At 43.1% G+C, this 9,956-nt stretch overlaps 2 protein-coding genes across 3 annotated transcripts; both read left to right on the forward strand.

Annotated features, from left to right (window-relative positions):
* The first annotated feature begins 963 nt into the window (after positions 1–963).
* On the forward strand, positions 964–4,927 carry LOC111457953 (type IV inositol polyphosphate 5-phosphatase 7-like). Of its 2 annotated transcripts, XM_023100416.1 has the most exons (13): positions 964–1,499; positions 1,601–1,688; positions 1,762–1,833; positions 1,935–2,019; positions 2,100–2,204; positions 2,287–3,043; positions 3,133–3,329; positions 3,403–3,511; positions 3,615–3,763; positions 3,862–4,149; positions 4,380–4,441; positions 4,569–4,665; positions 4,743–4,927. In XM_023100416.1, the coding sequence occupies exons 1-10, from the start codon at positions 1,470–1,472 to the stop codon at positions 4,082–4,084; spliced, it is 1,815 nt and encodes a 604-aa protein (XP_022956184.1). In that variant the 5' UTR covers positions 964–1,469; the 3' UTR covers positions 4,085–4,149; positions 4,380–4,441; positions 4,569–4,665; positions 4,743–4,927. The 2 variants fall into 2 exon arrangements, with proteins under 2 accessions (XP_022956184.1, XP_022956183.1); XM_023100415.1 differs by having other exon boundaries at positions 3,862–4,441.
* Positions 4,928–6,962: 2,035 nt separating this feature from the next.
* LOC111457935 (vicilin-like) lies at positions 6,963–9,935 on the forward strand. Its single transcript, XM_023100385.1, has 6 exons — positions 6,963–8,361; positions 8,433–8,617; positions 8,694–8,771; positions 8,849–9,118; positions 9,216–9,552; positions 9,637–9,935. Exons 1-6 carry the CDS (start codon positions 6,999–7,001, stop codon positions 9,828–9,830), a joined length of 2,427 nt encoding a protein of 808 aa, XP_022956153.1. The 5' UTR covers positions 6,963–6,998; the 3' UTR covers positions 9,831–9,935.
* The last annotated feature ends 21 nt before the right edge of the window (positions 9,936–9,956 follow it).

Here is a 9,956-nt window from a genome sequence, read left to right on the forward strand (position 1 = left end):
CACTAGACTTCTTACAATCAACTCCCTTGGGAGGCCAGGGTCTTTACTGGGCACACCCTTCGGTGTCTTCTTATGAGAAGTGTTTTGTTTTCATCTTTAACTAACGTGAGATCTCACAATTTATCTTTTTGGAGGCCAGTGTTCTCGCTAGCACAACTTTCAGTGTCTGTTCTAATACTATTTGTAACAGCTTAAACTCAATATATTCTTATTTGTAGACTTTCTCTTCTGAAATTCTCTTCAAAGTTTTGAAACACTAGGGAGAAGTTTACACACTGTTCTAAAGAATGTTTCGTTACTCTCTTCAACTAATATAGATATGAGAGTATCGGGAATGAATTCCATATCCCATGACATTCAAGCCATGGTAGAAAATACCCAAAAAAGAGCATGAATTTTGCTTGAAGTTCCTGAATCATTGGGGTCTCCTCTACCAGTAAAAATTCTAAGCTAAAAAACATGCACATTGGTCCAGAAACTGCCTTTTTTCCTACCTCTTCCAATCATTATTTGATGTGTTTTGGTATATAGTTGAGTATTCTCCCTCTGTTCTTGTCTCTTCCAAGGCAAAGGGTATTTATCTTGCCTCTTGTTGTTGCAGAGATTATAAACAATTGTAATACAAAGGCGTAAAGTTGAAAGCTTTGATTAGTTTAAAACAAAATCTGAATGAAGCGAGAAGATGGGGGGAAAACACAAACCCCAAGGCGTTAAAGAAGGCAAAGGATTTGGGGTAATGACCCTTTTTGTGAAGTTACTGTACCTTCGCCCCCAAACATTCTTTGGGTAACAAAAGAAGAAAACAAAAAACAAAGACACAAAACAAAACAAAACAAAAAACATTTAGTACTAATATTATACATGTCGCTTTATCTTTATTGCTATCTTTAGATTGCTTTTACTTTGATGGTAGACCAAAACAGGGCAGGAGAAGAAGGGCATAGGGGAGGGGGTGTCTGTGTCTGTGTCTGAGGCTGCCCCTTCTCCATGGCTTTGCTGACCGAAGAGGGCAGCCTTTGGTTGAGAGAAGGGTAAAAAAGAAAGCTAAAATAAAACACATTCCCGTTGCTCCATCATGAAGAGAGACCCTTAACACTGACTCACTCATTCTCTCTCTCTTTCTCTCTGCACTTTAGACTCTTCAAATTCGATACTTTGCTGTTTTTTACAGAGAACGAGAAGCTCTATGGGCTTTATATCTCTCTAAAACTTTCTCTCTCTGCATTGTCTTCTTCTACTTCAAGAATCTCTCCCCATTTCTTCTTCTTTTGGGTCTCTTTGGGTTTGATCTTCTTAACTGTTTGTTGAACTGGGTGTGTTTGGTTTTTGTGGGAAAACCTAAGATTTTGGCTGGAGAATCCTTGTCCATTTTGGATTTTGATGGGTTTTTTGAGGATTTGAGGCGAAACCCACAGATTCTGAGTGGGGGAAAGAGTTGTAGTGGAGCTGTATGAATTAGTGCTGGAACAATGAGAGATGAGAATTCTAAGAACAGCAAGGTTCTTCTTCAATTTCTCTAAAACCCATCTGGGATTTTGTTTCAAATCTTCTTTTTGTGAACAATCTGATTGTTGTTTGGTGTCCCTTGTTGGTTTTGTAGCTCTCATGGTCCAAGAAAATGGTCAGAAAATGGTTCAATATTAGGTGCAAAAGCGATGATTTTCAAGCGGATGATGTTGCTTATAGAGGTAGCTCTTTGAATTTCTTGTTTCCTCAATTGCAGAAACCCAAATCTAAAGCACTCCATCCTTTGTTCTACAGGAGGTGAAATGGATTACAGAAGCAGCAGCTTCTCAGAGAGAGAACCATGCACCATCAAGAAAAGCAAGACAGGTTCATAAACACACCCCACTTCAGCTCTCAGAAAATTGTTCATATAAACTTGGTTCATCTTCTTCTTCATGAAATTTATCATTCTGTTCATCAATTCACAGAGAAATTCAGCAAAAACGGCGAGCAGGGGCGGCGAGGGAAGATGAATCTTGACCATCCTCGTATTATAGATGTCCAAAACTATAGGTAAAGAATTTGTTCTTCGTGTCTTGCATTTTGGTTGGTTGGTTGGTTTTGATTTGTAAATTGAGTGGCTTTGTCTTCAGCATTTTTGTTGCTACATGGAACGTGGCTGGAAGATCTCCCCCTAACAATCTAAATCTGGATGATTGGCTTCATTCTTCACCCCCTGCTGATATCTATGTTCTTGGGTAATGATTATGGTAACCCTTTGCTCATCTTTTACTTGCTTTCTTCGCCTTGGAGAAGAGAATAACGTTGGTAAGTTTTCAGGTTTCAGGAGATAGTGCCATTGAATGCTGGTAATATACTGGGAGCTGAAGACAATGGCCCTGCTAAGAAATGGCAGGCTCTCATTCGAAAGACTCTTAACAATCTCCCAGGAACTAGCGGTGGTAATGCATGTTATACCCCTTCTCCAATTCCAAAGCCCATTGTGGAAATAAATGCAGATTTTGAAGGGTCTGCTAGGCAGAAGAATTCGTCGTTCTTCCATCGCCGATCGTTTCAAACAACCAACAGCTGGAGAATGGACGATCCATCAATACCACAGCCACGACTTGATCGAAGATTCAGTGTTTGTGACCGTGTTATCTTTGGTCATCGGTCGAGTGATTTTGATCCTAACTTTAGATGGGGCCATAGACCAAGTGACTACTCAAGATCAAGTGACTATTCCAGGTCCAGTGACTTTTGCAGACCAAGTGACTACTCTAGACCAAGTGACTTTTGCAGGCCGAGTGACTACTCAAGGCCTAGCGACTGCTCACGATGGGGTTCGTCGGATGATGATAACGTTCCGTGGGAGTCACCGAGCACTGTTTTGTTTTCGCCAATGTCCCATGGTGGTTCTTCATCTCAGGATGGTGGATATAGAATGCCAGGACATTCAAGATATTGCTTGGTTGCAAGCAAGCAAATGGTTGGCATATTTCTCACCATATGGGTTAAAAGTGACTTGAGGGATCATGTCCGAAACATGAAAGTTTCTTCTGTTGGTAGAGGATTGATGGGCTACCTTGGGAATAAGGTATCAATAATTAGATAACAATAGCAATTTTACCTTCCAATATCTTTAAATGTTTTGGTTCATTGAAACAAAGTACTTATCCACTGCAGGGATCAATTTCTATCAGCATGTCATTGCATCAGACAAGTTTTTGCTTCATTTGTACTCACTTAACATCAGGAGAGAAAGAAGGCGACGAGCTTCGAAGAAACTCAGACGTGATGGAGATACTTAAGAAGACGAGGTTCCCACGAGTGCACGGTGCAAGCAGTGACGAGAAATCCCCAGAAACAATCCTTGAGCATGAGTAAGATATTTTTTCATCCTCATTCGTATTTGTATCATGTTCATTAGTCTTACCGTGTTAAAATCTCTTGCAGTCGAGTTATTTGGCTCGGGGATTTAAACTATCGGATCGCTCTTTCGTACCGGTCTGCCAAGGCACTCGTTGAGATGCAAAACTGGAGGGGATTGCTTGAGAAGGATCAGGTAAGACCACATAACCTGATGCTTTGGAGCTGAATTGGTTATAGTTATTTAGTGAACCAGATGGTTTCTGTTAAAAGTATGAACCAACTATTTTCGAATGCAGTTACGAATAGAACAAAGACGTGGGCGTGTCTTTGCTGGATGGAACGAAGGAAAGATTTACTTTCCTCCGACGTACAAGTATTCGACTAATTCAGATCGATATGCAGGGGAGGGCAATCACCCAAAAGAGAAACGTCGTAAACCCGCTTGGTAAGTCCATCTTGCTAGCCATTCTATTTAATCTAAACTCATTACACATTAGCTTAACAGAGAAGCATGATGCTGATTTACGTATTCTGTTTATGAAGGTGCGATCGGATATTGTGGCATGGGGAAGGCCTCCATCAGTTATCTTACGTTCGTGGAGAGTCAAGGTTCTCAGATCATAGACCGGTTTATGGAGTGTTTTGGGCCGAGGTTGAGTCGAGCCGAGGGAGATTAAAGAAAAGCATGAGTTATTCTAGTTCCAAGATTGAGGTCGAGGAGCTTCTCCCATACGCACATGGATACACTGAGCTGAACTTTTTCTGAAAGTGAGATCATATGGCTACACAATGCAGCCATAAATAAAGTGAGGCCTGTGGAATCACTTAAAAGTAAGCTACCCCCCCACATTTCCCCAACCTTTATAGCTAAGCCATTCTGGCCTATCTTTTTTCGCCTGACCCGAAACTTTGTATGTCGTAATCCTCGAAAATTTTCGAACAAGATTCCTCCCGAAACTAGATTAGGATTTGTTTGAGTCTCCTTTACAAAGCTTTGTTCCACTCTTCCATAATTCAACCCTCAAGAAAGCTATCTGATTTGACTGCAAATCTGGTCCCAGATGGTGGTGGAGCTCATCCTTGAAGGTCGATCGAGACGTTTCATAGCCCATAGCCCGAAAAAGTATGCTTCTCCCCCCCTCTGCTTTTCATTTTTCTCTTCATTCTTTCTTTGAAATACTTATCTTGGTTCTGCTGTGGGGTCTTAGCTTCTTTGTCTCCTATTGCTTGTTCTTGTTCTCTTTTATCAGGTCCTCATTCCTTCCTTCCCAACACATTGTGCCTTTGATCATCACATCTTCTTAGCTGCATAATTCGGTCTCGTAATCGACGACGCTTAGCTTTCAGGTAATGATCGTTACGCCCATTAATCAATAATTATGGCTTCTTCATGCTCTAATCATAAAAAGCTTATGCTTGTGCAGGATTGGAAAACAGTCATTGAGTAAAATTCTTTTCCTCCCTTCATTTCTTCATTCTTTCTCTGTCTAGGAATACACATTGGTTGCTAAATACAAGTGAATGATACTCATTACCATAGTGATGTAAAAGAGGTGAAAACCTCCACAAGAAAAGTTAATGAAAAAGATCATTTATTACAGTGTGTGAATCCTGAATTCCCCCTCCTCTCCTGTTGCATTTCATTACTTTTACTGTAAAAAGTTGGCTTTGTTGATTGTCTTCTCAGGCATGCCTTCTTCTTATTATATCTCATCACAAGCCAGCCTGTGTTGGGTATTCAAATGAACAAAACTAGAACATAAAGCAGGGGACAAAGTTGCAGGTTTTGGCAGTAATGGAAACCAAGATTCAGAAAAGAGCTTTTGTTTTGTTGTTTATAACTTTAAGATTGTTTCCCACTGGTTGGTTGACTGAAAGGCCCAAAAACAGCCCCAAGTAATTGTAATCATGGCTAATCAATCCCTTGAGACATCATCAGGCCAATTTTAAAAGTAGAGTTGTCTGTGTTTGTCTATGGGATCCACAAAACATGGACACTGCTAAAACAACCTGCTGCTGCCATTTCTTTTCTGTGTTGTATTATGATTTTGTCTAAACATGCTTCTTCTTGAGCTTGTGGAGCGTGGAAAAGTTTGGATATAAAAGGATAAACTTAAACCCACATCAAGTAAGGTCTATCATCAAGGCCTGAAAAAGGCTGAAACTTCATTGGATTCATACAACTTAAAATAGAACTTTGTTATTTGGTTTGAAACATGATTGTTGGATTTGGATTATTTGACTGGTTTCAGTTTTGACTATGCTCGATCGAGTAGTAAACCTGTGAAACCTGCGATCTCGAGCTGAAAATGTGAGATCTTATATTGGTTGGAGAGGAACAATTTTTTTTTTTTTTTTAAGAGTGTGGAAACCTCTATACAGGAGACACGTTTTAAAATTGTGAGGCCGACAATGATACGTAACGAGTCAAAGCATATAATATCTGTTAGTGGTGGACTTGAAACGTTACCGTGGTACCTTGACCTTGGAGAGATTGACTTGACTAGCCTTCAGCCAATGTGGACAAGCCTAGATACCTAGAACAACTCTTGGGTCGGTCAAAGCATGGGCGTAGGGGTTGGCCAAGTTTTGCTTGGATCGATCCCAATGAGTGGACTCAACTTCATCACTTGGGTTGTCCTTGACTCTAGCGAGGACAACTGGCCTCGGCTTGGCCTGTTGAATCTATCATTGGGCCTTAGGCTAATTGGGTCTTAGCCTTCACTCGATTAAGTATATGTAACAATCCACCGCTACCTCTTTGGGCCTTTTTGGCTTCCCTGCCTCCTATATTCAACCTTCAATTCCACTGCCAGTAGATGTTGTTTTTTTTAGCTCTTTTTTTCGATTTCCCCCTCAAGATTTTTAAAACTCGTCTGTTAAAAAGAGGTTTCCACACCCTTATAAAGAATGATTCGTTCTCCTCTTCAACCGAGGTGAGATCCCACAATTCACCCCTTTTGAGACTCAGCGTTCTCGCTGGCACTCGTTCCTCTCTCCATTTGATTTGAAATCTCACAATTCAACAATTCACCCATTTCAGAGTTCAGCATTCTCACTCAAGTCTCACCCCATCCTATTTTTGTTTCATTTGAAGTATTATTGTTCATTCATAGCACCAAGGTACGGTCATAAGTAAAGATCAAAATGCAAATATAAGCACAACTTAGATCCATCTCATCTCGTAGCCACTGATCATCACTCACTACTATCCATGAGAGGATGAAGATGAAGCAAGTTACCAATATTTTAAGAACTTATATCCTTTTTGTTTGATTCCCACATGAAAGAAGCCATGTTTTCGAACCAAATACCTGATGATAGTGATCCCACTTGCATGCAAACTAACACGTTGCCATTGAGGTGTCTAACAAAAGCCTCACCCCATCGCCGCGTCGGCGCCCCTCAGCCCACCATTTTCACTCCTCACTCTCTCAAATTGTCTCCTTGCTCCATATCCTCTACTCCACTCTCCTTGAACCCATTATTTGCAGCTGTCTCCTCTGTTTTTTTCCTACTCACTGGTGCGTCTTTTCACCACATCACATGACACCTCCATCTCTGCCAAATTCGACACTCGGCGATCAGCATGTTACCTTAATCTTACTCCAACTTCGAGCTCTAAATACTATAAGTAGGCATTATGGATGTGGCTGTGAAGGGCATCTCGGGTCTCAAACATGGCGTTGTCTAAAGTTAAGCTTCGTTTGTGTCTCTTGGCGTTTACCCTTTTTCTTGCTTGTTTGTCTGTTGGTTTGGGTGCTAAGGGTGAGAGCCTTAGCAGCGGGGCTGGGGTTGACCATGATGGATGTGTGAACCGGTGCGAGGAGCTGAAGGGGAAGAACGTGGATGAGTTTGCTGCTTGTAAGAAGGGATGTGGAGTGAACCAAAGGGGGAGTCCTCGTGCGGAGTATGAGGTGTGTCGTCTCCGGTGCCAAGTGGCGGAGCGTGGGGTGGAGCAACAACGTAGGTGTGAACAGGTCTGTGAGGAGCGGCTGAGGGAGAGAGAGCAGGGAAGGGGGGAGGATGTTGATGAGGTTGAACGGAGAGATCCTGAGTGGGAGAGAGAGGAGCAACGTCGGAGAGAACATGAGCGGGAAGAACGACGTCGTCGTGAACGTGAGAGAGAGCGTGAGAGGGGTAGAGGTCGTCGTGATTTGAATGAGAGAGATCCTAAACGTGAACAAGAAGAGAGACAACGTAGAGAGCAAGAACGACGCCGTAGAGAGCAAGAACAAAGAGAGCGAGAACGTAGAGGCGAGAGGGACGAGGAAGATGATGAAAACCAAAGAGACCCAGATTGGCGTCGGGAGCAAGAACGCAGAGAGCAAGAGCGCCGCCGCAGAGAGCAAGAGCAAGAGCGCAGAGAACGCCAACGCAGAGGTGGGAGGGATGATGAAGATGAAAACCAAAGAGACCCAGATTGGCGTAGGGAGCAAGAGCGCAGAGAGCAGGAACGACGCCGCAGAGAGCAAGAGCGCAGAGAACGCCAACGTAGAGGCGAGAGGGATGATGAAGATGAAAACCAAAGAGACCCAGATTGGCGTAGGGAGCAAGAGCGCAGAGAGCAGGAGCAAGAACGCAGAGAACGCGAACGTAGAGGCGGGAGGGATGATGAAGATGAAAACCAGAGAGACCCAGATTGGCGTAGAGAGCAAGAACGACGTCGCAGAGAGGAAGAACAGAGAGAACGAGAATGGGAAAGAGAGCATGGGAGAAGGGGACGAGAAGAGCAGAGAAGCAGGGAAGATGAACGGAGACGTCAAGAACGACAACATGGGGGAAGAAGCCGTGTAAATCAAGTAGCCATTCGACGGACAGAGCTAGAACAGAGCAACAATCCCTACTACTTTCAGGAGCAGCGTTTTCAATCAAGGTACAGGTCTGACCAGGGCCATTGGAGGGTGCTGGAGAAATTCTCCGACAGGTCGGAGCTTTTAAAAGGAATTAAAAACCAACGATTAGCAATTCTTGAGGCCCGCCCTCACACCTTCATCGTCCCCCATCACTTGGATGCAGAATGTGTTCTCTTGGTCGTAAGAGGCAAGTTTTTTCCTCTGTTTTTGGCTTTATGGAAATGGAGCTTGTTTTAATTTCGACATTGGCTTTTCTAGGAAGAGCGACGATCACTACAGTAGTCCAGGAAAAGAGGGAAACTAGAAAAGAGTCTTACAACGTTGAATCCGGGGATGTTATGACGATCCCGGCCGGAACAACTTTATACTTGGCAAACCAAGAAAATGAAGATCTCCAGATCGTGAAATTGGTTCAACCCGTCAACAATCCGGGCGAATTCAAGGTTTTGAGGACTTTTCTTCAGAGAATTGAATGATGTTCCAGTGGCTTTTTACTCAAGCTTCCTGGTTTTGTTGCAGGATTATCTATCCGCCGGAGGTGAAGCTCAAGCATATTACAGCGTTTTCAGCAATGATGTTCTCGAAGCTGCTCTAAACGTCAGTTTCTTTCTCTTCTCTAAATGGACACTCTTTTAACTTCCCAGAATGATATAATTATTGGAATGAAATTGCAGATTCCACGAGATAAACTAGAGAGGATATTCAAGCAGAGAAGGGAGAGAGGAGGAAAAATCATAAGGGCATCACAAGAGCAACTAAGAGCGTTGAGCCAACGAGCCACCTCCGTAAGAAGAGGTAGTCGGGGAGTCAGAGCTCCGATCAAGCTCGAAAGCCAGACCCCTGTTTACAACAACCAATACGGTCAAATGTTTGAGGCTTGCCCTGATGAGTTCCCCCAACTTCGGAGAACCGATGTGGCCACTTCCGTCGTCGATATCAAACAAGTATTGTAGCCAGCTCTCAAATCCACAATTGTCCAATACCTAGTTCATAGAATTCTCGAATATAACTTTTTATAAACGTTGTTGTTGTCATTTTCAGGGTGGAATGATGGTGCCTCACTTCAACTCAAGAGCGACATGGGTGGTGTTCGTTTCAGAAGGAGCTGGATCCTTCGAGATGGCCTGCCCTCACATACAGAGCGGCCAATGGCAGCGAGGAAGGAGAGAGGAAGAACGACATTGGAGAAGGGAGGAAGAAGAGGAACGCGAAGAAAGAAGCGGTAGATTCGAAAGAGTTGCCGGTCGTCTATCAGAGGGCGGCGTACTCGTAATTCCGGCAGGCCATCCAATCGCCATCATGGCTTCCCCTAATGAGAATCTCCGCTTGGTCGGGTTCGGAATCAATGCCGAAAACAACCAAAGAAACTTCCTCGCCGGTAAAGATTGTACAAATTACTCGTTAATTACCCTCCCCCAATTTTACTACCAACAAAACCCTAAATCATGAAAATCTCACACAGGGAGAGAGAACATAATGAACGAATTAGACAGAGAAGCAAAGGAACTTGCCTTCAACGTAGAAGGAAAGCAAGCCGATGAGATATTCAGAAGCCAGAGAGAATCGTTCTTCACAGAAGGGCCGGAAGGTGGCCGGAGGAGGTCGACGGAGAGAAGCCCGTTGTTGTCGATTCTGAAACTGGCCGGTTACTTCTGAAAGAGAGAGGAAGGAAATGGAGGAGGGCGCGCTTATGAATGAATATCTATGAAATGGAGAGGGCGCGCTTTTCAACCTTTATATAATATTATCTTTTTTTTTTTTTTTTTTTTTGGAGTTTTAGCT

Source organism: Cucurbita moschata, unplaced genomic scaffold (assembly GCF_002738365.1).
Source record: "Cucurbita moschata cultivar Rifu unplaced genomic scaffold, Cmos_1.0 Cmo_Scf00020, whole genome shotgun sequence".
Lineage (NCBI taxonomy): Eukaryota > Viridiplantae > Streptophyta > Magnoliopsida > Cucurbitales > Cucurbitaceae > Cucurbita > Cucurbita moschata.

Coding starts and splice junctions, on each gene's coding strand:
- LOC111457935 (XM_023100385.1), top strand. CDS start 6,999: ATGGCGTTGTCTAAAGTTAAGCTTCGTTTGTGTCTCTTGGCGTTTACC. Junction 8,618..8,693: donor ACAATCCGGGCGAATTCAAG/GTTTTGAGGACT, acceptor GTTTTGTTGCAG/GATTATCTATCCGCCGGAGG. Junction 9,119..9,215: donor CCGTCGTCGATATCAAACAA/GTATTGTAGCCA, acceptor TGTCATTTTCAG/GGTGGAATGATGGTGCCTCA.
- LOC111457953 (XM_023100415.1), top strand. CDS start 1,470: ATGAGAGATGAGAATTCTAAGAACAGCAAG. Junction 1,500..1,600: donor AGAATTCTAAGAACAGCAAG/GTTCTTCTTCAA, acceptor TTGGTTTTGTAG/CTCTCATGGTCCAAGAAAAT. Junction 2,205..2,286: donor GCTGATATCTATGTTCTTGG/GTAATGATTATG, acceptor GTAAGTTTTCAG/GTTTCAGGAGATAGTGCCAT.